We start from the raw sequence: 26792 nt of genomic DNA, 5'->3' as shown, positions 1-26792 counted from the left end.
CAGGTCCATTCATGTTACTGCAAATGGCTTTATTTCATTTTTCTTTCTTTTCTTTTTTATGGTTAAGTAATACTCCATTGAATATATGTACCACATCTTTATTTGTTCATTTGCTGATGGACATTTAGGGTTTTTTGTTTCATTTTGCTTTTCCTGGTTGTTCTGTGCAACTTGTGGGATCTTAGTTCCCCAACCGAGGATTGAACCCAGGCCTCTGCAGTGAAAGCCTGGAGTCCTAACCATTGAACTGCCAGGGAATTCCCCATTTAGGTTTTTGATTCTACCCTTCACTAAGGTGTTTTACCTTGAAGATTCTCAAGGGACAGGATAGAGGTAGATACCTGAGAGCTCAGAAGTCTTTCAGTTTTTTGATAAAGACTGAAATCATCACTGGCTTATTTCAGACTACTGTACTTCATAAACCAGTAAGGGATATAGGAGAAGTGACCAAAATTTAGCAATAGCTAAGTCTGCCCCTTACCAAGAAAGGACGGTTGCTAGAAAGAATGAATTGTTTTTGGTGAGGGGTGGGAGTTGAGGGGCAGGGAGTATGTTTGAGGAAAGGAGAGATTTAGAGATACATCCTTGAAGTGGCAAAAACCCAATGATTTGGTGAATTGTTCAGTTCAGTTGCTCAGTCGTGTCCAACTCTTAGCGACCCCATGAATTGCAGCATTCCAAGCGTCCCTGTCCATCACCAACTCCTGGAGTTCACTCAAACTCATGTCCATCTAGTCGGTGATGCCATCCAGCCATCTCAACCTCTGTCGTCCCCTTCTCCTCCTGCCCCCAATCCCTCCCAGCATCAGAGTCTTTTCCAATGAGTCAACTCTTCGCGTGAGATGGCCAAAGTATTGAAGTTTCAGCTTTAAGCATCAGTCCTTCCAGTGAACACCCAGGACTGATCTCCTTTAGAATGGACCAGTTCGATCTCATTGCAGTCCAAGGGACTCTCAAGAGTCTTCTCCAACACCACAGTTCAAAAGCATCAATTCTTCGGCACTCAGCCTTCTTCACAGTCCAACTCTCACATCCGTACATGACCACTGTAAAAACCATAGCCTTGACTAGATGGATCTTTGTTGACAAAGTAATGTCCCTGCTTTTGAATATGCTATCTAGGTTGGTCATAACTTTCCTTCCAAGGAGTAAGCGTCTTTTAATTTCATGGCTGCAATCACCATCTGCATTGATTTCGGAGCCCAAAAAAATACAGTCTGACACTGTTTCCACTGTTTCCCCATCTATTTCCCATGAAGTGATGGGACCAGATGCCATGATCTTCGTTTTCTGAATGTTGAGCTTCTCTTTCACTTGCCTCTTTCACGTTCATCTTTCCTCTTTCACTTTCATCAAGAGGCTTCTTAGTTCCTCTTCACTTTCTGCCATAAAGGTGGTGTCATCTGCATATCTGAGGTTATTGATATTTCTCCCAGCAATCTTGATTCCAGCTTGTGGTTCTTCCAGCCCAGTATTTCTCATGATGTACTCTGCATATAAGTTAAATAAGCTGGGTGACAATATACAGCCTTGACGTACTCCTTTTCCTATTTGGAACCAGTCTGTTGTTCCATGTCCAGTTCTAACTGTTGCTTCCTGACCTGCATACAGGTTCCTCAAGAGACAGGTCAGGTGTTCTGGTATTCCCATCTCTTTCAGAATTTTCCACAGTTGATTGTGATCCACACAGTCAAAGGCTTTGGCATAGTCAATAAAGCAGAAATAGATGTTTTCCTGGAACTCTCTTGCTTTTTCGATGACCCAGCAGATGTTGGCAATTTGATCTCTGGTTCCTCTGCCTTTTCTAAAGCCAGCTTGAACATCTGGAAGTTCACGGTTCACATATTGCTGAAGCCTGGCTTGGAGAATTTTTTTTTTTTTTTTTGGCTTGGAGAATTTTGAGCATCACTTTACTAGCGTGTGAGATGAGTGCAATTGTGGCGGTAGTTTGAGCGTTCTTTGGCATTGCCTTTCTTTGGGATTGGAATGAAAACTGACCTTTTCCAGTCCTGTGGCCACTGCTGAGTTTTCCAAGTATGCTGACATATTGAGTGCAGCACTTTCACAGCATCATCTTTTAGGATTTGAAATAGCTCATATTAAAAAAATCACATATCTCATTATGCTAAATTTGAATAGCCTTTGAAAATTATAGAAAATAGTGACCCTTTTGAAAATGTGTTGCTGTTTTGTTTCAAAATGCTCTGAAACACAAGCCAGACTTTAATGTAACTTGACATTTTATAGTACTTTCTCGAAATCACACAATTTCCTTAATGTAAATAGATAAACCCAGTAGATAAATGACAAGTGCTGACAGACCTCATGTCATCATCCATAGATGGACCATACTCACCAGAAAATTAGAGAAACAATATTCTTTTTGGGCAGTTGGTACCTTTCTTCTTGACTTAGGTTTTGGCATTACTCCTTTGGGCATTATGGGCTCAAAACTGAATTTGGTGAGACGTGAGAAAGCATGGTGCCGTGGATGGAGAATGGAAGGAGGTGTTGCCGAGTTCAGCATAGTAGCAGCCCTCATAACCAAAATCTTACTGTCTTCTCTTCCATTATTATATTTGGAGAGTGGGGACCCTTGATGAGAGAATGTTATGGTGTCACTATGGAAGATTTCAAGGAGAGAGCTTTCTAGTCTTAGAATCTTCATCACCACCAGTCTACCTGTGACTAGTTCTGTATTTAAGTTTCAGGACATCACAAATAGTGTCCTTTGACTCTTGAAATGTCCTTCTTTCTTGGTCCTGAGAAGCTGATGCATGTCATCAAAAATTACTGGTTGTTTTGCTTCTTGTTTGTTTTTACTATGGTATTTTATATATCCCCATGATCATCTGAGTAGAGGAAATTAGATACTCTGCATACATTATAAGGGATAATTTGGCTTGCTTGTTTTTAAAGAACTGCTTACAAATGCATATGAGAAGATGATAGCAGATCTATACCCATTTAATTCTGGAAAAGGTTAGTCCTCATTGGCTGAGTGTGTTCTGTGTTGGTTGATGGAAAATGGAACAAATTGGAGATCTATTCTTCTCCACAGTAGATGTTGCTTAGTTTGGAAAGACTATTGGACACAGTTGAGAAAGAGAGACGCTTCTATTCCTCGTCCCCCTCTCTTGGTTCCCTGCCTGCTGAGGGCAATACGTGTGTTTCCTCATATTCCTGCCTGTACTTTGCTTGTGGCCCTCTGCCCTGTGTTAGTTCTGTGACCTTGTAGTCCTCTTCACAGTAGCACTTGAAAGTTGGAAATAGTAAAAATGTGAACCTTATGCAGCAGAGCCAATCGGAGAGTTGTCTCTTAAGACTAGGCAGGTGCTAAAGGAAACATAAATTATCCAGTCTCAAGGAAAGTGAAAAATCATAGTTATGTACAAACAAGGGGGTAAATAAAAGGCAAAGTAAAAAATAAGAGGATTTCAGTGTTTACCAGTTGAGAGTGCTCACTGTGCTAGAATGAAACCTGAGAGTTGCTAAGAATATCTTGACATATCCTGGCAGTCAGGTCTGGCGTGTGGGAGAGAGAGCAGAATCCTGATTCAGATGCAGTGCTCCCTGCCCCAGACACAAAGCAGCAGTATCCAGTTTGCCTTATTCTTTGGATAGTTTAGATCCATTGTTCACCTTTGCTGTGGAGCTTTTGGAAATCAAAGAAGATTCTGGCAGCCCTTGGAAAAGACATTTTTATTAGATTGGATTATAGCTTAGAGTCGCCCAGCTCTTGGAAGAGTAGGACCTAATCCAGTTCCCTTAAGTAAGTGATTTTTTTTTTTTTTAAGTTCAGTTTTCAGCTTTGTTGACTGGCAGGATTTTAGTTGTGTCTGACTCTTTGCAACCCCGTGGACTGTAGCCCACCAGGCTCCTCCGTCCATGGGATTCTTTGGGCAAGAATACTGGAGTGGGTTGCCATTTCTTTCTCCAGGGGATCTTTCTGACCCAGGGATCAAACCCAGGTCTCCCGCATTGCAGGCAGACACTTTAACCTCTGAGCCACCAGGGAAGCCCTTACAAATAAAAAGGACAGTGTAAATTAAAAGTGAAGCCAATGTTACCTTTCTTTGGTTTGCCTTGGGAATGGCATTTGAGATCCTAGAACACACATCTCCCATTTAAGCTGCTGTATTTTTCTTCCTGATACTTGTGAAAGTGCCCTCTCTGCCTGCTCTCAGGCAGAGAATGTCTGGCATAGCAGCCAAACTCAAAAAAAGCTTGCTGCTTCGATTTTGACTTACGGAAGACTATTCTCTCCACAGATTTTTGCAGTTCAAGTAGCAGTCCTTCTTTCCAGCCCATCAAAAGCCACGTAACCATTCCAACAGCCCATGTGATACCTTCTACTTTCGGGACCTCTCCTGCCAAGCCAAATTCTGCTGCCGGACCCTCTTCCAAACTTCCTTTGTCAGGGTTGGCTGAAAGTGTGGGGATGACAAGAAATGGAGACCTCAGTTCAATGAAACGTTCTCCAGGCCTTTCTAGAGATTTCATGTATCTTTGTGGTGCTGCTGGAGAAAATGGAGTTGAGCAGTCCTGGTTTCCAGCAGTGGGCCATGAAAGAGAAGAAGAAGCGAGAAAGTTTGATGTTCCCAATATGGAGTCTACCCTCAATCAGTCGGCAATGCTGGAGACACTTTATTCAGATCCCCACTACCGAGTCTACTTCCACAACCCAAGAACCGACACAAACAAGGAGCTATACAAAGGGCTGCCTGAGACCAAGAAGGCACCGGGCAGCGGGGCAGTATGTGAGCGGAATGGACCACACCCTGGCTGCAGCGGGGTTCTTCCTTTGGGACTCCAGCCTGCTCCTGGGCTCTCCAAGCCTCTACCTTCTCAGGTGTGGCAGCCGAATCCTGACCCTTGGCATTCCCACGAGCGATCTTGTGAGCTCAGCACTTGTCGGCAGCAGCTGGAGTTGATCCGTTTACAGATGGAGCAAATGCAGGTAGAGGCCTTTCTTTCCTTGGACTTTGCAGTTTCTGTGCTAATCTTAGAACTATATAGGTTTTCTTTCTTATAAGTTTTGACTCCAAAGAAAGTGTTTGTAAAAAGGAGGGAAGATGTTTGTAGATAGGCAATCTTGTGAATGTCATCAAATCTGTTGGTTCTAAACACCAGATTGGTTCTCCAAAGCAGAGGGTTACAAAGGGAAACCCAGAAGTAGGACACTAACACTGATTATGTGTGTATGTACTTACATAACAGTCACTAGGCTAGGTACTTTAACATACAGAATCTTATTTGATCCTTACTCTGATGAGGTAAATGTAGAAATTTACCAGGTTCTTGGAATAACTAATCTGTCCAGAGACACAGAACTGGTTTAAGTGGCAGAGCTCTAGGGTTCAAAACTATCTTTTATTCCCGTATTCTTTCCACTGTACTACTTTTGTGTTTGTTTTTTTGTTTTGTTTTTTGAAAGTTCTTGTACTTACTAAGAATGGGGAGAAAGGAAGAAGGACACATTCTCCTTTCCTGGTTGGTGAGGGCATCTTAGCTTCTGATTTGCTTTTGTTCCAGATAAAGAAAGATAAACTGACCTTTTCTTAGAAACTAGAGCCTTTCTGAGCAGGGAGTGTCCAGTTGGCAGAAGTCTGTCAGGCAGGTTCTTTCCAGTCATGCATCAGAGCTAAAATTATTTCATAAACAGTGGGCCTTCTCCAACTGAGCCAAAGTGAATCTTGACTACAGACACAGCTGGGCGCTTCATAGGTGCTTTCAGGTGCCTGTAGGTTAACATTAAGTTCACTGGGCCTGTTTGTCTTCCAGCTTCAGAATGGAGCCGTCTGCCACCATCCTGCTGGTTTTTCTCCTTCATTGCCCACGTTAGACCCAGCACAATGGATGAGCATCTTGAACAGTAATGAACACCTTCTGAAGGAAAAGGAGCTCCTTATTGACAAGTAAGGGGGCAAGGGGCCATAGGGCCCCCACTGATGACATCTCCCCAAGGGCAGTGCATCCTCCTCTGTTTAGACCCCTGCTTTGCCTCATGATAAGTAGCCTAGTTCTGTGTGTGAATAATGTGATAGGTTTGTTGCATATCTCTGTAGGGGCTGTGGGGAATGCCTAGAGGAGGCAGCTGGGTCTTTGCAACTGATCTTTCTTCATTTTGCCTCAGTCAGTTTTCTCATTTGCATTTCCTCCTTAAGCACTACCCAAGAATCCAAGGTCTTTGTTTACAAAGTGTTTTTTGTAAATAGGTTTTTACCTATTTAAGAAAAGTTGGGGCTCATATTACAAGTGGGTTTGTGTCAAGGACCCTGGGCCTCATTCTGTTCTGTCTTTTGCAGGCAGAGGAAACATATCTCTCAGCTGGAGCAGAAGGTGCGAGAGAGTGAACTGCAAGTCCACAGTGCTCTTTTAGGCCGCCCTGCCCCCTTTGGGGACGTCTGCTTGCTAAGGCTGCAGGTAAGCCTTGGCAGCCAGGATGGCATTCTGCTTGTCATAACTCAGTATCTTCCCTGTGCTTGGCACTTGTAGGTATCCAGGAGATAGAAAATGGACCAAGTGAAGTAAGGTATTCTTGCCCTCAGAAAGTAAACATTCTAATTATAAAGCATCTCCTGTTCTGCTCTTGAGGGGGCAGAAAAGGCCTGAGGATGGAATCAAGCGGAAGTCCAGGTGCCTTGATATCAGGACATACTTGGGAGAAAAGGAAGGCAGAGCAAGGTTCATAGTAAGGTCCTAGAATTGAGTGATGTTCTGAGAAGTCTTGATCTACCAGCCCTGGCCAAATGAAGAGAGAAGCAGAGGTAGCACTGGATTTAGAGCCATTCCCATTTTTATTCTTCCATGTCTGGGAGCAACTGAGGGAAAACTATGCTTTCACTCAGGTCAGTAGCTCTGAACAATGTTGGCCAAGCTTCTTCTGCAATTTGGGCTTTTGAGTGATGAGTATTAGACAGACTATAGTACTGTACTGGCTTTGCCACCTAGTGGGCTTCTTAAGACAATATTCCATCTTGGAGAATCAGAATGTTAGTGTGAGAATGGCCATTACATAAAATATATCTCAGTCTTCTCATTTACTGATGAGAAAATTGAGGCCTAGGAAGGAGGAAGAATTTGCCTTAAGTCATATAAAGAATGAGTGGAGGGAACCAGGCCTTGAGCCCAGGTCTGCTGATATATTGTCCTGTATTCCTTTGTTACATCACTGGTCCTTGAATATTGCTTTAAGCCAGTGGTTCGAAATTTGAGTGTGCATCTGAATCACCTGGAGGGCTTGTTAAAACACAGATTATTAACATCCGTCCCCAGAGTTTCTGATTCACTGGGCCTGAGAGTTGGACTTAAGAATTTGCATTTCTAACAAGTTCCCAGGTAATGCTGAAGCTGTTAGTCCTAAAAGTGAAAGTCGCTCAGTTGTATCCAACTCTTTGTGACTCCATGGACTATACAGTCCATGAAGTTCTCCAGGCCAGAATACTGGAGTCAGTAGCCTTTCCCTTCTCCAGGGGATCTTCCCAGCCCAGGGATCGAACCCAGGTTTCCCACATTGCAGGTGGATTCTTTACCAACTGAACTATCAAGGAAGCCCCTGTTAGTCCTAGGACCACACTTTGAGAAGCACTGCTTGCAGAAATTCTTAGAGAAAATTGATATTCGACTGCAAAGTATGCTAGGTATAAGTAAAGTACATGGGACTCTCAAGGTAAGGAACAGTTACATATTGCAAATCTTTCTTCAGGAATTGCAGCGAGAGAACACTTTCTTACGTGCACAGTTTGCACAGAAGACAGAAGCCTTGAGCAAAGAAAAGATCGAGCTTGAAAAGAAACTCTCTGCTTCAGAAGTTGAAGTCCAGCTCATCAGAGAGTCACTCAGAGTGGCACTGCAGAAGCATTCAGAGGAAGGGAAGAAACAGGAAGAAAGGGTGAGCTAAGGAGCTGATAGCTTTCTAATTCACAAAAGAATTGGCAGTAAGCCCTTTCCTGCCAAACTGTTCTTGGAACCTGGAGGAGACAATTGGGTGGGACACCCTACATTGACTTCTCATGCAGGACTGGTTTGTTTGAAATGGAACCCTTCATACCTGCTTCATCCCCACAAAACTATCACAGACAGTGTATAATCTCTCCCTGTCTCAGGTTGTGATGGGGAACCAGCTGGCCTAGGTGAAAAACCAGTCTGACCAGTCATACCAAATGGTACTGTTGCAAAATGTACCTGTGGTACATCATTCAGCATGATTTCTTTCACTTCTACCTAAAAAGTGGGTGAAGAATCCCACATATGCAGTTGTTTTGGGAGTTTTTACATATTTGCCAGTGCTCTTAGAATTGCCTCAGGTTGAGATTGGTTTTCATAGAAGGAGCTAAATCTTCTGGTTCTGTTCACAGGTTGCTCTAATACAGATATTCTTGGGGGACCGGTTTAATAATGTTTAGCTCTGGACCACTTGCATCAAAGTCAGCTAAAGCAGTGCTTCTTAAACTTTAATGTGTTTAAGAATCATTTGGAGATCTTGATGAAAATACAGATCCAGATTCAGTAGTTTTGGAAGGGGAGGCAGCCCTGGGATTCTGCATTTCTGACAATCTTACCAGGTGATATTGGTGCATGGGTACAGCATGGACTTAGAGGCTTGTTTGAAAAAAAAAGAAAAGAACTTTTAATCAAAATAATACATGTGTCTAAGTTAAATAACCAACATGTTATCAAATATCAACATCAATATCAGCCCCACTCTACAGAATTAGCTGTCCTCAACTCTTTTCTTTCTCCTGACATGTACGTCTGTATTTTTGAATAGTATTCTCTTACTTAATGCGTTTTTTTGCTATTTTTGTTTCATGAATGCAATATCTTTTCTCTGATGATATTGATTATGCCTTTTGAGATATCTGCATCTGCTTATAGTGTTTCTTTCAGGTCTTATTTTGTTTTTGTGTCTTTCACGTTAGAGGATTGATGATCCTTGAATGAAAGAGTGCTCATATTTAAGAATATAGTATTTTTAAATTGCATGGAAGCTCTGGGTTCATGGAAGTTGCCTGGTGGGCTTCCCTATGGGATGATCAGACTTAGTCTTCCCTTTTCACTTGGGAACCCTTAAATGTCAATATCTGATGTCTCATCTTACTCTCTCTAGAAAAGAATCTTCAGCCTGCTGCCTGGTGGGGAGGCTGGGGACAGGAATGCTTTTGGCCTTTGGGTTCTCAACACTGAGAAGGAAATTAGATTTAAAGTCCCATAGTTCTACACATAGATTCTTATTTATGCTTATTTTCAACCCAGTGCTTCACTCTCTGTCTCTCTCTGCCATGACTGATACCCCTGAGCTGGGCTCTCTCTGATTTGATTTCTCCGCAAAGAATAAATCTCCAGTCTCCTTTTGGGAAAACCTACGGTGAGAATGATATCCAGCTAACCTGAATATAGACTTCCAGTGAATTCCCCTATTTTTCAGGTTTATGGCTGATACCTACCTGCCTCAGGTATCTCGTTTCAAGTAGAGGGATTCTTGTGGGTTGTGAAGGGCACATTGTCTTCCAAGTTGTCTGTGACTCCTACTGCAAATTATAACTCCTCTGCTCCAAATCATTTGCCCTTCCCATTCCCTTTCATATTCTGAAAACATCTTGAACTATCTTATATACTTTTTTTATTTGTTTTTGGGGGGCTGTGCTGCATCTTTGTTGCTGCATGGGCTTTTCTCTAGTTGTGGTAAGCAGGAGCTACACTCCAGTTGTAGTGTGACTTCTCATTGTCTTCTCTTGTCCAGAGCATGCAGGCTTCCATAGTTGTGGCTCTGGGACTCTAGAGTGTGGGTTCAGTAGTTGTGGCTCTGGGGCTTAGTTGCTCCACAGCACGTGGAATCTTCCAGACCAGGAATCAAACCCAAGTCTCTTCAGTGGCAGTTTCTTTGCCACTGAACCATCATGGAAGCCCCTATCTTGTGTACTTTTGTCTCCTCTGTTGCCTTTTAAAAATTGGTATTTTATTTTATGCCTGTCATTCTAGAAATATTTTGGAAGGGAGAAAAAATAAACATCTCTGACTGGCCTACCATTTTTTAAATTAAGAGTTAGCCATCAGCATTTTCAATAAGCTTCCCACGTGATTCTGGCGCATATTAAGATGTGAGAATCTGGAGAATCACATGGAGCTTGAACGGTACAGATTGTACCTGGGGTAAAGCTTTTAACTGATTTTCAGGGATCCTTCTTAGTACTGTATTGTCTTTGGATCAAATTAGGCCTGAGCCTCTTTGGCATCAATAAATCTGCCTTATTTTCTGCTTTATCTCCAGCTTCCTTTTTCATAAGCCAAAGAAAAAGCTGTAATAGTAAAGAAAGGTTTCCGTTCAACTAATCTTAATTGATTGCTTGCTTAGTGCCAAGCATTGTGCTGTGTGTTGGGGATTTGATAAAAGCAAAATGGACACAGCCCCTCCTCTCAAGGAGTTTACAGTCTCATTAGCCCTTCCAGATGATTGCTTGGCTTTATATAATATGAAGTGTTTAGAGAGGAATGCATTACCTGTCTCATCAGAATAGACCAGGTGGGCTGTATGTATACTACCTATACGGTTATATATACTTTTGCAATTCAGTTCTGATGCAAACCACTCAGAGTTAGCATCAGGCCCCACAAGTTTAAAGGACACGGTCCCCCAAAAGACTGTGCTTATTTATTATTTCAGATGCCAACTGCAAGTTTTGGGTTCCCTAGGTTGCCTATATTTCTGACCAACTGGCTGTAAATCCAGGGGTTCCCATGACACCTTCAGGTTCAGTAATTTCACAGATGACAGTTTTGTTATACAAATCATGATAAGCCAAGAGACAGATAGGACGAGGTCTGGGACAGTCCTAAAAGCAGGGCTTCCATACCTTTTCCCTCTTGGAATTAGAACCTGTCATCCTCCCAGCACATACATGTGTTCATCAACCTGGAAGCTCCATTGAGCTTTGGTGTCCAGAGTTTTTAATTGGGATTTTATCATATAGGCATGATTGAACTCAAATCTCCTGTTTTTGTCCTCTTTTCACAGGAAGTTGGGTTCAACTCCATTGGTTTTTGTAGTGATCAGTTCCTGTTCTGAGTCATCTAATTAGCATAAATGCATTTATAGTACGCTCTGGTCCATTGAGCAATATTGCATAGGAACCTGGAATGTTAGGTCCATGAATCAAGGCAAACTGGAAGAGGTCAAACAGGAGATGGCAAGAGTGAACATCGACATTTTAGGAATCAGCAAACTAAAATGGACTGGAATGGGTGAATTTAACTCAGATGACCATTATATCTACTACTGTGGGCAGGAATCCCTTAGAAGAAATGGAGTAGCCATCATGGTCAACAGAAGAGTCTGAAATGCAGTACTTGGATGCAATCTCAAAAACGACAGAATGATCTCTGACCATTCAATATCATGGTAATCCAAGTGTATGCCCTGACCAGTAATGCTGAAGAAGCTGAAGTTGAATGGTTCTATGAAGACCTACAAGACCTTTTAGAACTAACACCCAAAAAAGATGTCCTTTTCATTATAGGGGACTGGAATGCAAAAGTAGGAAGTCAAGAAACACCTGGATAATGGGCAAATTTGGCCTTGGAGTACAGAATGAAGCAGGGCAAAGGCTAATAGAGTTTTGTCAAAAGAACGCACTGGTTATAGCAAATACCCCTCTTCCAACAACACAAGAGAAGACTCTACACATGGACATCACTAGATGGCCAACACTGAAATCAGATTGATTATATTCTTTGCAGCCAAAGATGGAGAAGCTCTATACAGTCAGCAAAAACAAGACTGGGAGCAGATTGTGGCTCAGATCATGAACTCCTTATTGCCAAATTCAGACTTAAATTGAAGAAAGTGGGGAAAACCACTAAACCATTCAGGTATGACCTAAATCAAATCCCTTATGATTATACAGTGGAAGTAGAAATAGATTTAAGGGACTAGATCTGATAGACAGGGTGCCTGATGAACTATGGAGGGAGGTTCGTGACATTGTACAGGAGACAGGGATCAAGACCATCCCCATGGAAAAGAAATGCAAAAAAGCAAAATGGTTGTCTGAGGAGGCTTTACAAATAGCTGTGAAGAGAAGAGAAGCAAAAAGCGAAGGAGAAAAGGAAAGATATACCCATTTGAAAGCAGAGTTCCAAAGAATAGCAAGGAGAGATAAAGCCTTCCTCAGTGATCAATGCAAACAAATAGAGGAACACAATAAAATGGGAAAGACTAGAGATTTCTACAAGAAAGTTAGAGATACCAAGGGAACATTTCATGCAAGGATGGGCTCGATAAAGGACAGAAACAGTATGGAACTAACAGAAGCAGAAGATATTAAGAAGAGGTGGCAAGAATACATGGAAGAACTGTACAAAAAAGATCTTCACGACCCAGATAATCACGATAGTGTGATCACTCACGTAGAGCCAGACATCTTGGAATGTGAAGTCAAGTAGGCCTTAGGAAGCATCACTACAAACAAAGCTAGTGGAGGTGATGAAATACCAGTTGAGCTATTTCAAATCCTGAAAGATGATGCTGTGAAAGTGCTGCACTCAATATGCCAGCAAATTTGGAAAACTCAGCAGTGGCCACAGGACTGGAAAAGGTCAGTTTTCATTCCAATCCCCAAGAAAGGCAATGCCAAAGAATGCTCAAACTACTGCACAATTGCACTCATCTCACACGCTAGTAAAGTAATGCTCAAAATTCTCCAAGCCAGGCTTCAGCAAAACGTGAACCATGAACTTCCAGATGTTCAAGCTGGTTTTAGAAAAGGCAGAGGAACCAGAGTTCCAGGAAAACATCTATTTCTGCTTTATTGACTATGCCAAGCCTTTGACTGTGTGGATCACAATCAACTGTGGAAAATTCTGAAAGAGACGGGAATACCAGAACCACCTGACCTGCCTCTTGAGAAACCTGTATGCAGGTCAGGAAGCAACAGTTAGAACTGGACATGGAACAACAGTCTGGTTCCAAATAAGAAAAGGAGTACGTCAAGCCTGTATATTGTCACCCAGCTTATTTGACTTATATGCCGAGTACATCATGAGAAACACTGGGCTGGAGGAAGCACAAGCTGGAATCAAGATTGCCAGGAGAAATAACAATAACCTCAGATATGCAGATGACACCACCCTTATGGCAGAAAGCAAAGAACTAAAGAGCCTCTTGATGAAAGTGAAAGAGGAGAGTGAAAAAGTTGGCTTAAAGCTCAACATTCAGAAAACTAAGATCATGGCATCCAGTCTCGTAACTTCATGCCAAATAGATGGGGAAACAGTGGCTGACTTCATTTTTTGGGCTCCAAAATCACTGCAGATGGTGATTGCAGCCATGAAATTAAAAGATGCTTACTCCTTGGAAGGAAAGTTATGACCAACCTAGATAGCATATTAAGAAGCAGAGACATTACTTTGCCAACAAAGGTCCATGTAGTCAAGGCTATGGTTTTTCCAGTGGTCATGTATGGATGTGAGAGTTGGACTATAAAGAAGGCTGAGCACAGACGAATTAATGCTTTTGAACTATGGTGTTGGAGACTCTTGAGAGTCCCTTGGACTGCAAGGGGATCCAACCAGTCCATCCTAAAGGAGATCAGTCCTGGGTGTTCATTGGAAGGACTGATGTTGAAGCTGAAGCTCCAATACTTTGGCCACCTGATGCGAAGAGCTGACTCATTTGAAAAGACCCTGGTGCTGGGAAAGATTGAGGGCAGGAAGAGAAGGGGACAACAGAGGATGAGATGGTTGGATAACATCACCGACTCGATGGACATGAGTTTGGGTGAACTCTGGGAGCTGCTGATGGACAGGGAGGCCTGGCATGCTGCATTGCATGGGGTCGCAAAGAGTCGGACGCTTAGTTGTGTCCGACTCTTTACGACTGAACTGAACTGGTCCACTGTGAATAACAAAGACATATTTATTATTTGGGATATTCTAAGAGTTTAGAAGTTACCTCCAGGAACTTGAACAAAGACCAGAGAAATTCTTCTATTATACAGTAGAGCTACCAGGTTTTGAAAACTGCCCAAGAATCCCCTCTTCCTTGCCCTTGAACAGAAAGTTCTGGTGTGATAACTCTGCATTTTATGTCCTAATCTCCAATGGCAAAGTTTGTTCAACTTCCTGCCTTCATGGTAGTAGAAAACAGGTATAGTCCTAAGGTCAAAGACAGTGTTCACTTCAAGAAAATAGTTAACGTTCAAGATGGTAGAGGGGTCAGTGGAGAAGGATTCTTAACATTTCTTTCCAATAGGTCAAGGGTCGTGATAAACATATTAATAATTTGAAAAAGAAATGTCAGAAGGAATCCGAGCAGAACCGGGAGAAGCAGCAGCGTATTGAGACCTTGGAGCGCTACCTGGCTGACCTGCCCACTCTGGAAGACCATCAGAAACAGAGTCAGCAGGTAGCAGCAATGACCAAGCATACCTGGGGCAAGTTGCGGGTGGTGGTGGGGGCTTTCTCAACCTTTGCTGCATGCAGTGACCTTGTGGTGTCCTGAAAGGAAAATTCCAAAGGAGTCAGGTCCAGACTCACATCACAACTGAACTGCAAAGTTTTTGAAATATACCCAAAGTCTTCCCTGCTTGTTGACCTAAGCATGGAATCCTGTCTCTCAGCTTAAGGATTCTGAGTTGAAGAGCACAGAGCTGCAGGAGAGAGTGACTGAGCTGGAGAGCTTGCTGGAGGAGACCCAGGCAGCCTGCAGAGAAAAGGAGGTTCAACTGGAAAGCCTGAGACAGAGGGAAGCTGACTTCTCCACCCGACATAGGTAAATATCCCTGCTGCTGCTGCTGCTGCTAAGTCGCTTCAGTCATGTCCAACTCTGTGCCACCCCATAGATGGCAGCCCACCAGGCTCCCCCGTCCCTGGGATTCTCCCAGGCAAGAACACTGGAGTGGGTTGCCATTTCCTTCTCTAATGCATGAAAGTGAAAAGTGACAGTGAAGTCACTCAGTCGTGTCCAACTCTTAGCTACCCCCTGGACTGCAACCTACCAGGCTCCTCTGCCCATGGGATTTTCCAGGCAAGAGTACTGGAGTGGGTTGCCATTGTCTTCTCCAGATATCCCTGAGGGGTTTAAAAAGAAGCAGAGAGCTAGGTTCTGGTCCTAGCTACCCTACTCACTGCTTGTTTGACTTTGGGCAACTCACTTTACTTCTCTGAGCTTTGTTTTCTTTGGATTGTAAGTAATAGGAAAACTGTTTATGAGCAGGGCCTGTGTCTTTGAGATGGAATGTGAGTGGTATGGTGGTGCAGTGGGGTTTTCCATTGTCCTTTGGAAAGATCCAACCCAGTGCCTGGCATCATAATAGTATTGGGTAATAGTTCTTGAATATGTATGTGTTGAATGAATGGGAGCACTTTATAAACTGGAAAGTGAGTATCTGTATTTGCAGAAGTAGATCCTGGTGCTGATGACTGAGGGTTATCCACATGGTGAATCTTGTGAAGGCTACCAGGAGCATCTGTTACTTCTCCTTAGCCCTAGGGATTGCTCTCACACAGCAGATTCTGAGAACAAAACAAGATGCTCTAATGTACTCTCAGGGTGTCTTGGGAACTTCTTCCATATTAATAGCAGTTTCTGAAAATGTCGTGGCTGTGTTTCAACAGCCTCTTGGACCAAATCCAATTTTTAATGGGATGGATTGGGTTTCTCATCCCACATTCAACCACAGTAACCCTGTTGTTTATCTCAGCATATGGCCCATGATGAAAGTGATTGTGGTTAGGGGACAAAGTTGGGTCAATCCCAGACTGGATGTGCAAAGAAAAAAGGACTTTTTGTGTTTTTCTGCATTTTCTAAAATTTCTCTATCCTGTATGTGTGACTTTTGTCATTTAAATACATGTGATGAGTGTTTACTTTTAAATATCAAAGAATAAAGATGCCTTGGGTAGGTAAAGAATTGCTGGCACATTGTATAGATGTTGACCTCTAGGGAAGGGAACTAACATAGACTGAGCAAGCAGCTTCTGTGTGGCATTCCCAACTTTAAACAGACCTAAGCAATTATCCCCAGCTATGGCTTGGAAGGGCCTACTTGTCTTGCCCAGTAAATAGCAGTATCAGGAATCAAAGCCACATCTCTCTGATTTAGAGTTCTTGAAGAGGCTACTGTCTTTCAGCCTGCAAGATAAGCAGTGTGTGGAAGATGCCAGTGGAGATGGTCCAGCTCAACAAGGACAAGGTCCCCAAGTGGAAATGGAGTCTTGGCAGAAGGAATGTGATTCCCTTCGAAAGGTGACTGAGGGCGTCCAGGCCATAAGGGGGTAGGCTTAGAGGAAGCAGAAGATTGGGTTTTGGTAGGGAACTATGAATTTCTGGCCCCAATCCCCCTAGTATCTGTTACCCAGAGTTTTTCCTTTCTTTTCCTAGAAGCCATCCTTGCATAATAAATTCACATTTTAGATAGCCATCCTTAGTACTGACAAGCAAAGTTAGGGAAGGGCATGCCTCTGAATATCCAAACTTAGATGTACCAAAATGGTGCACTGAAGCTTGGTGCACTTCCTTCATGGCTCAGGCCCTCTACAGAACCTCTTGCATTGAGCAGAGTGGTAGCCAGTGAGGTGGCCCTAATTCAGCATAGAAGAAGGAGCCCAGGACCTTCCAGAGAGACTTGTTTGAAGGTCAGCAAAAAAGACCCAGAAACGGTTCAGAGAGTACCTGAGGTCTCATAGGACAGGATTCTGGACCTGTTTAGGTTCCCTCCTTGAACAGTGGGATCAAAGCTATAAGTGAAAAACTGTCACAGCCCTGAACAGGACTGGCTTCGTTAAACTGAATTTTCAGTTATGTCCTCTACCAAAGAACCAGAAGGTACACTGGCTGTATGTGAAGTTGATTCTGCTGGCCGACAGTCATCAGGGTGAAGGTGTCTCTCTCCACCTGACTTCCCCATGGTAGTCATAGGTCCTTTGCATTGCATTCCACTTTGTTTAAACCTCTGTGCCTGGAGCACAGGACTGTGAAGCTAAGTAGCCAGGATAGGGAGTCTGGTTTATATTTCTTGTTTTCACTCTGTTCTCACTATTAATTGGCTGTAGCCAGTTGAGATAATAGTCAAACTGCAGATCTTAGTGCAGCCTCTTGCCATCTGGCCCCACTATTAGCATGTGCTTGCAATCGTCCTTGATAACTTTGCCTTTCAGATTGTGGAGAGGCAACAGCAGAAGATTGATCAGTTGCACTCACAAGTACAGGTGAGCTGGAATCCTTGGGACATGATGGGCAGGACTTGATGGGATTTCTAGAAGTCAACCAACCCTATTCTTTGCCCTGCGATTTGCTCAGTGTTAAGAGTACCAGCTTCGGGCTTCTCAGGTGGTGCTAGTGGTAAAGAACCTGCCTGCCAGTGCAGGAGATGTAAGAGACACAGGTTCGATCCCTGGGTGAGGAAGATCCCCTGGAGGAGGGCGTGGCAGCACACTCGAGTCTTCTTGTCTGGAGAATCACATGGACAGAGGAGCCTGGCAGGTGGTCCATAGAATTGCCAAGAGTCAGACACAATTGAAGTGACTTAGCACACATCCAGGGGTACAAGCATGAGACCAAATCAGTGCTTGTGGCTTACAATCTTGTTGGGAAGGGGTTTCATTCAGCACAGTGCAGTGAGAGCATCCATATTACCCTGGGGGAGCATAAAAGAGTCATTGAAAGTAGGGGAGATCAAGGAAGGGTTTCTGGAGACCATGAGGCTTGAAGAAGGAGGAGGAGTTAGCCAGGCAATGAGGAGGCTAGCATAGGATGGTATTGAAATTCTGATAGAAGGAACATCGTGGGTAGGAACACGAAGGCATGTGACAGCAGGGTTTATGCATGGAGCTATAAGTCGTTTGCATGTTGAGTAAGGTGGCAGCTGGAGAACTGGGCTATGGGAGGGCTTGGACTGTCCAGTGAAGTTAGCTTTTATTCTTTAGGTGGGTGACGGGAATCAACCGTAGCATTTCGTTGGGGTGTGATATAGTCAGGTTTGCAGCTCAGACTTGAGTGTGGAAGAAGATTGGCAGTTGGAGAGAGGCAAGGCTGGAGGGCAGGTCTGTTGCAGAAATTAAAGACAACTCCTGGTTTCTATTTTGGACCAGAGTGGGAGTGTCCTTAATTGGGTTCTCCAAGAAATTCTAGGTACAGGTTCTCTCTGGATTCTAAAAGAGGCTTTCGTACCAAAACAGGTGAAATGCACTTCCACCGAGGAACAGCTGAAAGCTCAGTCCTACCGTTGCCTTCATGGGTCTATTTAGTTCACAGATTTCAAGTCCTCTAAAGAGATAGTCAAGCCTAGTGAATGTTTACATCCATTTATTTTATTACTGTTATTATTTTGGATCTCACTGTGCAGCTTGCAGGATCTTAATTCTGTGTTGGAGATTGAACGTGGGCCCTTGGCAGTGAAAGCAGGGAGTCCTAACCACTGGACAGTCAGGGAATTCCCTACATCCATTTAAAATCCCAAGATTTTAGTAGTTTTTAATGGATCTCAAAGTATGTTTCCTGGAACTCTTGACAACATTTTATTTATTTATTTTTAAAATATTTATTTTTGGCTGTGCTAGGTCTTTGTTGCTTTGAGAGGGCCTTCCCTAGTTGGAGCAACTGGTTGCTGCTCTCTAGCTGCAGTGTGCAGGCTTCTGATTGCAGTGGCCCCTCTTGTTGCAGAGCACAGGCTCTAGGGTGTGCAGGTTTCAGTAGTTGGGGCACAGGGGCTTGCTCACCTGCCCCAAGGCATGTGGGATCTTCCTGGACCAGGGATTGCACCGGTGTCCCCTGCATTGCAAAGTGTTTTCTTAACCACTGGACTACCAGGGAAGCCCTCCACAACATTTTAAATGTATATTTACCCATGATGAGACTTCTAAGACAAATTAAAATGTCAGGTGAATTTGGTGGAATTAGGTGGATTCAAAATGGTCACCTTGGGTCTTTCGTGGTGGTGAGACATTCTCCTTGGCTGTTTAATTTTTTATTAAAACAAAATGGAAAAGCTCAGAAATATTATTTATACTTTATTTGTCCAAATCAATTTCAAAACCAGAGGGAAATTGGAATGAACAGAATGAGAGGCAAAAGATAACAAGTCTATACCTCCCTCTCCTGACCCTGACCACCGCTATACACATACACACACATACACATAACTAGATTAGGTGACAGAGAGTGCCCTCTACTCCTTCTCATCTCTGTCAAAAGCATTTAATATACTATGCTATAATGTACTCTCAGGGTGTCTTGGGAACTTCTTCCATATTAATAGCAGTTTCTATTCTACCATTGCCATCATGTGGGTCTATTTAGTTCACAGATTTCAAGTCCTCTAAAGAGATAGTCAAGCCTAGTGAATGTTTACATCCATTTATTTTATTAATATACAATGCTTCCCTGGCGGCTCAGTGCGGGAGACGCAGGTTTGATCCCTGGTTTGGGAATATCCCCTAGAGAAGGAAATGGCAACCCACTCCAATATTCTTGCCTGGGAAATCTCATGGACAGAGGCTCCTGGTAGACTATAGTCCATGGGCTGGCAAAAGAGTGGAACACATCTTGGTGACTAAACAACAGTTGTCAAGGGCATTTGGCTGTGAGCTCCTCAAAGACGGGAATGTCTGGTATTGTTTTCTGTGTCCCTAGTGCCTGTCAGTAGTGAGTGCTCAATCAATAATTGAACTCAAACGACATTTCTTGCCGTCGAGAAAGTTATAGTCTAATAGAGGAATCAAGTGCGCAGCCAACACATGTACTCATGAGCCATGAGTATTAGTAGCAGGGCAAGGTTGGGATTAATTGAATCTGATCTGCAGATGAAGAAAGGTTGAGGTGGGAGGTTTCCCAGGTGACTGGCAGAGCAGAGGGGCATTCTGGGCAAAAGCAAAGAAAAGTGAGCAACAGTATTGGCGCTGGAATCTTTGGGGATGAAGGCCAGTCAGTCAGTGTGACTAGAGTGGAGGTGATGTGGAGGGTAAAAAGAGGTAAAGATAGAGAAGTAGGTCAAGGCCAGGCTGACCTGTTAATAGAATGCTCTTCTGAGGAGCCTGACCTCAGATGGTACATGGTCAGGGGCTTGAGAAGGGTTTTGATGGAAAGTCACAGATCAGGGTTGTTCTAAAATAATCTTAGCAGCAGTGTGTGGGCAGGGTGGGGCTTTACTATTATGTAGTCCAGACCAGAGGCAATGTGGTCTGACCCAGACTTGTTGCCTCTGATGTGTTCTCCCACCCTCCTTGTCATGGGATTCAGAGCCTAGAGCAGGAAGTGGCTCAAGAAGAAGGAACAAGCCAGGCCCTGAAAGAGGAGGCCCAAAGGAGGGAGACAGCCCTGCAGCAGCTGCGCACAGCTGTGAAAGAGGTGAGCAGCACCAGCTAGGCCTCTTGGCATTATCTTTACAAACCTAATTTCTCTGGTACTCTACCCATCCCTACTCCCACAAGACCCCCCACATTTTGAGAAGTCTCTTACTAAGCTTTTTTGGAGGAGTAAGAAGGAACATTGCATCATCCTTTATATTAAAGGTCCTAAGCCTATCTTTGCCTGTAATTATCCAGTAATGCATTTTGGATATGGAAAATCATTCTCTCTTATTTTATCTTCTTGCAGCCACAGGTTTGTGGGGTTGGGGATGAAGGGTTCAAGAAGACTGAAGGTTTGGTGATCCTCCTGGAGTAAACAGAGCTGTCAGCAGGGGGCGGTCAAGGTCACTGGCCAAGTGCCTAGGAAGGAGTCTCCCAGAGCAAAGATGGTCATATGGCCCAGTGTGGGTGAAGGGCTGGGACTAGTGGAGGAACTCTATTCCTTGTCTTTTAAACAGAATAGTGGTAGGAAGGGAAGGAGAGTATGTTAAAGCTGTTGTGGGAAAGGGAGAGAAAGAGACACAGATACACATGAATGAGCTGGTCTCTGTAGTGAAGCCTGACTCCACCGAGGTGAAGGGCTGAAAAGGCAGGGCACTCTTCAGCACTGTGTCCTCCAGGTCAGCAGCTTCTTTAGCCCCTAGCCATCACCTTCCCAGTGGCCACTAGCTGTCACGTTGTCTTTCTCGCCCACTTTATTCCTCTGACACACACTGATCAAGCTGGCTGGTGGCCACTTTTGTCAGGGTGGCAAGGAGAGATTGAAACCAGTGTCTCCTCAGATTTCACAGTTCACGTTAAGCCTTCTCTAATAGCCTGGCTAACAGAGTTGGCTGAGGGACTGGCTTCAGATAGAGTTCCGAGGAGCGGGAGTATCTTCTCTGGTTCCTGAACAGAAACCTGGAGGCTGCTGACTCAGTCTGCTGGGGTGCAGTTTCCTCTCCAGTGCTGCGGTCCTGTGGGCCCAACCTACCTGCAGGAGAAACAGCCTGATATTGATGGGGGAAAGGGCAATGCAAAGCCTGTTAGTAGGAGTGGGGAGGGGGGAACATTGCCTTTGTCTCATAGCTTCCCCTCAACACACCATATATGTATATCCACATTCGTGTGCAGTTACTCTGCTTCTCCCTGGGCCTGAGTTAACATGCTCACCTGTCTATCTGCTCAGCTTTCAGTACAGAATCAGGACCTCATTGAGAAGAATCTGACGCTCCAAGAACACCTGCGACAGGTCCAATCAGGGTCCCCATCTTCATCAGACACAGCTCAGCTGGCATTGGAGCTGCACCAGGAATTGGCCAGTTGTCTTCAAGATCTGCAGGCTGTCTGTAGCATTGTGACCCAGAGGGCCCAGGGCCACGACCCCAATCTCTCCCTGCTCCTGGGCATTCACTGTGAGTCCTTAGACCAGTCTGGGACCTAGGAGATAATGGCTTTCATTCTCCTCTCACCCCTATCTACCTTTCCCAGTTAGAGGTTCAGTAAATCTGTTTTGGAAGCAGGCATCCTTATGGGTACCTGGGTGTAGGACAAACAAAAGCGGCCCTTAGGCAGCAGGACTTTTAGCCCATTATCCCTAGCTGTTTTGTAAAAAGTGCCATGTTCCAAGACCACAGGCCTTAGGGTACTGTCTGTCCACACTGCCCCCTCCACATGGAAGTGTCTTCTGACTTATTAATATTCTGTCAAAATGTTCTTCTCCTCCCCAGCTGCACAGCACCCAGGGACTCAACTAGATTTTCAGAAGCCAGATGTAATCAGGAGAAAACTGGAAGAGGTTCAGCAGCTACGCCGTGACATCGAGGACTTAAGGACCACCATGTCAGATAGATATGCCCAGGACATGGGAGAAAACTGTGTCACACAATGAGGAATGCTGGGGGTGGACAAGCTGTGTTCCCCCAGGGAGAATCTGGTCTGCTGAGAGCACCGTCCAGCAGGTTCTGCCCTGACAATCTCTTGCCTCCTATCTGCTGCTATTCCCGGAGAGAAGGGGTGGGAGGGGGGAGGTGTGAGCCTGCATACAGGGCCAAGGGCCTGTGAGAGAATCTTGTCTGTCCTGCCCAACTCTGGCTTTGCCTTGTTGGGTTGCATTTATCCTGTCATCCTGATTCACTCTTTTAGGGTGAGTTACTAATTAACTTGCAGGTAAATCCTCACAGACTGTTTACTGGTAACAAGCTGATGTCAAAGGCAAACAAACAGGCTGTTTAACTCCCTTCCGCATCCTTTGGGATGGATCCACATTCATTCCCACTCTGTACCTTGGTCGTGCTGATGCCCAAAGTTCCTTAGAAGGGCCGGGAAAGGCTGAGTACCAGTAACAGTAGCCATTTGAGAATCCTCCGGCCCTCTGTGCCAGCCTTCCTGGGACCTGCCTGAGCTGGCTTTGGACTTTCCTAGGCCCAGGCCCACTCCTCCTTCCTCAGGGCTCTTATTCTCACTGATGCCTCAGGGTGATCTGTTCATTAGCAAAGTATTTGCTAGGACTGGGGGCCTGGGGATTATACCCAGGGCTCCTTCATCTCTGCTATCATGCCTATTTACAGGAGACCCACTTGAGCTGCCCCGTGCCCTTGGGGCCCTGGTCATGTAGTTAGCACAGCCCCTTTGTCCTTTGTTCTCAGGCTGGCCAGGTAGCCCCTTCTTGGGCTTTGAGTGCAAACTGTTCTCTATGGTTCTGGGTTGATACCACAAGGCACTGTCAGGCTGCTCACCCCCTTCCCCCAAGGCTGGGGCCAGTGCCTGGCCTTCTGATTTGTGCCTCTCTCGTGTTTGGGGATGGGGGTCCTTTCCCTTTCCTATTCTGGGCTCCTTGAGAGTTCAGAGTAGCCAGTACAGGTCAGCTTCAAGGTATAGCGTTTGTGTTTTTAGTTGTTTCTCTGGGGCCTTTGGAGCTGTGCTTTCTGGTTTCTCTTGCCTCTTTGTTGAGAGAGCATCTTGTAGTTGTTTGTGTCTGGTCCTTGGGCCAGCTCAAGGTTTCCTCTAGATCTGGAGCCAGGGCCGTGTGAGGGGGGGTCCTGAGCAGTTCAGGAGTCCAGAGCCAGCCACTGGGAGGTGGTTGCTAAGCTTTGGGCTAGCAGGGCAGCATCCCGGACCTCACACCCAGGCCTGAATGAGACTCCTTCTTAAGTGTTTTTACAAGTTGGTGTTTTATTTATGGAGTGACTTAACCCTCCATTCAGAGCATCCCCACCCAGCTGTCCCCTCAGCCTCTGGGCTCCTGCCTGCTAAAAGCAGAGCTGCCTTGTTGGTCTCCACCCTGAATTGGGAGCCCAGCCACCATGCTCACGGGTATTTTTCCCTCATAAAGTTTATAAGCAGTTATTTATATGAATCCTTGTTATGTCAACTGGTTTGTATTGCCTATTTTGTTTACAAAATAAAAATTTAACAGACTCCTCAGTTTTCCATTGCCTTCCATCGCCATTCATACTCCACCCCTCATTTTGGCTTGTCAGGGCCAAAGCCTGGGTGTTTAGCCAAGTTCTCCGAACAGCAGCAAAGAGGGAACTTTGGCAGGTCCAGCCTCATGTTTGTATCTCTACCACTTCTCCTCTGTCTGTGGAGATGGATAAGATCTCTTCCTACAGCACTTTCTATTGCGTGACGCTGCCTTGAGTCATACAGCAAGTTTGTCATGGAGTTTCAGTAATCCTGACAAGGAAGTCTGCTGCCTGTGGGTTGCTGCAGGGAAGTGGCTTCCCCAGAGCAAGGCAGGGCACTGTTTGCCTCCAGGAGCTAGGCTTGTCTTCCTGGGTTATTCTTGGGGCCCTGGACCTGGGGAGACTTCTGAGGGGGGTCATGTCCCACCACAGACAGATAGCTGAGTCTCCAAATTTGGGCTGGTTGCTGCCTCGTACTGTACTCCCTGCATTTTGCTGGTAGTAGGTTTTTGGAGGGTCATCTGCAGCATGAAGTCCGGGTGGGGCTGGGGCCACCCCAAGACCAGCTGTGGATTTTTAACAAGGGCCCAGCCAGACTCGGGAACCCCACTGCCAGCCTCTGCCTGCACCGGGTCCAGAGCTAGAAGCCTTTCTCACCTTGGCCCCCATTTGGCTTTTTGAGGGCGTGGCCCTGTCTCCAGCCACCACCTTTGTCTCAACCTGCCTATCTGAGCGGAGAGGAGCTCTGGGGAAAACTCGCAGCGAAGGGTTGTCACTGTCGTGGCGTGCCCCGCGGGGTTAGCTATGTGTGGGTGGCCCCCAGGACAATGCTCGACGGGAGCCAGGTTCCCTGGGCGGGGAACTGAGAACAGCCCCGAGCCTTCAAAGCCCGGAGCTGAGCAGCGGCGTCGTGGCACGCGGGGGAGGGCAACCAGTTGGGTGCAGCAAACCTGGGCGAGGCTGAGGCGGCCTCTGCCAAGCCCCTCCCCCCGCCCTTTCCGTCAGATCGCTCCCTGGCCTCACACTGTGAGCCCCAGGCCGGGGGGGCTGAAACGGGCGGCCCTGCGTGGGACGCGGGTCCCCGGCGCGCCCAGTCCCCAAGGGGGAGGGGAGGGGGCCCGGCGGTGCGCGGGGCGGGGTCGCGCAGGCCCCGCCCCGGCCGCGCGCCTGTCCGCGCCGCCCATTGGTCCCGAGAGCGGTGACTCGCGGGCTGAGCAGGAAGGAAACCGCTCCCGAGCGCGGCGGCCTCGTCTCTAGGCCGTGCAGCTGCTGCCACCGCCGTCTGTCTGCCTGCCCTCCCGTCGGTCCACCCGCAGCATGAGCGGCCTGCGCGTCTACAGCACGTCGGTCACCGGCTCCCGCGAAGTGAGTGTGCGCCCTGGGCTAGAGCGCGGGCGGCGGTTCCGGGGCTCTGGACCCGGCGCCTGGGACCCGCCCCCAGGGCGGGGGCGCCGAGGTGCTGGGCATGGCCTCCGGGAGTTGGGCTGGGGGCAGGTTCTACAGCCCCATCCTGAACCTTGAACATTTACTGAGGGCATCCTGGGTCCTCCGCACCCCCACTACGAGGCCGATCCTTGACCCTGTCCTTATCTGGCCCTTCCTCTCTCCACTGTGCCTGTACTTGGGGCGGGGGTGGCCCCTTACCAGCCTCCACCCAGGCCTGCCCTGCTGTCCCCTTGCTGAGCTCCTGGCTCTCCCCACCCTGAATTTCTCTCACTTACCTTCACCCTGACTCCCCTCCTCATGGTTGGTGGTCCCTCTCTCCTCCCACACCACCACAAGCCTGACTCATCCTCCCAACTCCCTGTAGCCAGAACCCTCCCCTAGGGTGTGTAGGGGGACAGGGGGGACCATAGCTCCTGACCATAGCCACTTTGTCTCTGCCCAGGGTTCTCCCCCTCAACCTTCCAGGCTGCCCGCTAACCCCTACCCGCCCTCTGCCCCCAGATCAAGTCCCAGCAGAGTGAGGTGACCCGCATCCTGGATGGGAAGCGCATCCAGTACCAGCTAGTGGACATCTCCCAAGACAACGCCCTGCGGGACGAGATGCGAGCCTTGGCCGGCAACCCCAAGGCCACCCCACCCCAGATTGTCAACGGAGACCAGTATTGTGGGGTATGGGCATTGGGTGGGGTGGAGGGAGCGTTACAGGAGGATACCAGCCAGAGTCAGACCTGAGACAGAACACCAGCACTCTGGTGACCGCTTCTCTTCCCCTCCCCTAGGACTATGAGCTCTTCGTGGAGGCTGTGGAACAAAACACACTGCAGGAGTTCCTGAAACTGGCCTGAGCCAAGTCAGCCCCCTGGACTTCGTCATCACATTCCCCCCCCACCCCCCCAGCCATCACCCCGGCCATGAAGGACCTTGTGACCAACTTCCCTGTTATTCCTAACCTTCTGAACGGGGAGCCTCTCCCCTCAACCCAAGACCCCTTCTCCTCCCCTAATTGTAAGCCCCCTCTTCTCCATTCAGCAGCAACATTCCTCACCCACCGGTCTCAGAAATTGTCTTAAGCAACAGCCCAAGTGCTGGTTGTCCTCAGCTCGGTCCTGAGGCTGCCACCCTGCCTGGCACTGGCTGATGGGCACCTTTGTTGATTCCATTAGCCAAGGCTCTGCCAAAGGCCCCGCAATCCCCGTCCGGGAGCACCGCAGAAACAATTAAATGTTCCATTCCATTGGCACCGTGTCTGTCTGGTGTGGCCTGTGCCTCCCAGGTCCAGGCTCTGAGCAAAGCTAGTGGTAGACGTGATTGTGCTGAGACTGCTCGGTGGGCAGGTCGACTGGCAGTCCCGTGTGGTACCTTTGTGTGTGTGACAGTGCATGTGTTTGGATATATGCCCAGAACACACACACACACGATTGTGTTGGACCGTGGTCTCTAGAGATACTGGGGGGTGGGTCACCCTGCAGTGCTCATGCATGTGGTGGTGTCCACGATGCGCTTGTGCCCGGGTGTGCACTGCATGTTTGCATGCCAGTCAGTAACAGGGCGGTGCCCTGTGCCCTCCTGCCTCTGTCCCGACAGCTCAGCTCGGTGTGGGGGTGTCGTGGAAGT

The 26792-nt window shown here is 46.4% G+C and overlaps 2 protein-coding genes across 4 annotated transcripts in view; both read left to right on the top strand.

Moving 5' to 3' along the window:
- CEP85 (centrosomal protein 85) overlaps positions 1 to 23745 on the top strand; it is a 36648-nt gene extending 12903 nt beyond the window's left edge. For 2 of the 3 annotated variants that reach the window (XM_055574039.1, XM_055574040.1), the window contains exons 4-14: positions 4272 to 4960; positions 5785 to 5918; positions 6309 to 6426; positions 7709 to 7894; positions 14252 to 14404; positions 14619 to 14770; positions 16132 to 16246; positions 17158 to 17208; positions 20237 to 20344; positions 21515 to 21740; positions 22056 to 23745. In XM_055574039.1, the coding sequence (XP_055430014.1) occupies positions 4272 to 4960; positions 5785 to 5918; positions 6309 to 6426; positions 7709 to 7894; positions 14252 to 14404; positions 14619 to 14770; positions 16132 to 16246; positions 17158 to 17208; positions 20237 to 20344; positions 21515 to 21740; positions 22056 to 22216 (2093 nt within the window). In that variant the 3' untranslated portion in view covers positions 22217 to 23745. Of the gene's footprint in view, positions 1 to 3542; positions 3773 to 4271; positions 4961 to 5784; positions 5919 to 6308; positions 6427 to 7708; positions 7895 to 14251; positions 14405 to 14618; positions 14771 to 16131; positions 16247 to 17157; positions 17209 to 20236; positions 20345 to 21514; positions 21741 to 22055 lie in introns of those variants that run through there. The other variant, XM_055574041.1, reaches the window with a different exon arrangement.
- Positions 23746 to 24924: 1179 nt separating this feature from the next.
- SH3BGRL3 (SH3 domain binding glutamate rich protein like 3) lies at positions 24925 to 26418 on the top strand. Its single transcript, XM_055574053.1, has 3 exons — positions 24925 to 25097; positions 25680 to 25847; positions 25958 to 26418. Exons 1-3 carry the CDS (start codon positions 25050 to 25052, stop codon positions 26021 to 26023), a joined length of 282 nt encoding a protein of 93 aa, XP_055430028.1. The 5' UTR covers positions 24925 to 25049; the 3' UTR covers positions 26024 to 26418.
- The last annotated feature ends 374 nt before the right edge of the window (positions 26419 to 26792 follow it).

This window comes from Bubalus kerabau, chromosome 3 (genome assembly GCF_029407905.1).
Source record: "Bubalus kerabau isolate K-KA32 ecotype Philippines breed swamp buffalo chromosome 3, PCC_UOA_SB_1v2, whole genome shotgun sequence".
Lineage (NCBI taxonomy): Eukaryota > Metazoa > Chordata > Mammalia > Artiodactyla > Bovidae > Bubalus > Bubalus kerabau.
This window is presented reverse-complemented; position numbering and strand designations above follow the sequence as displayed.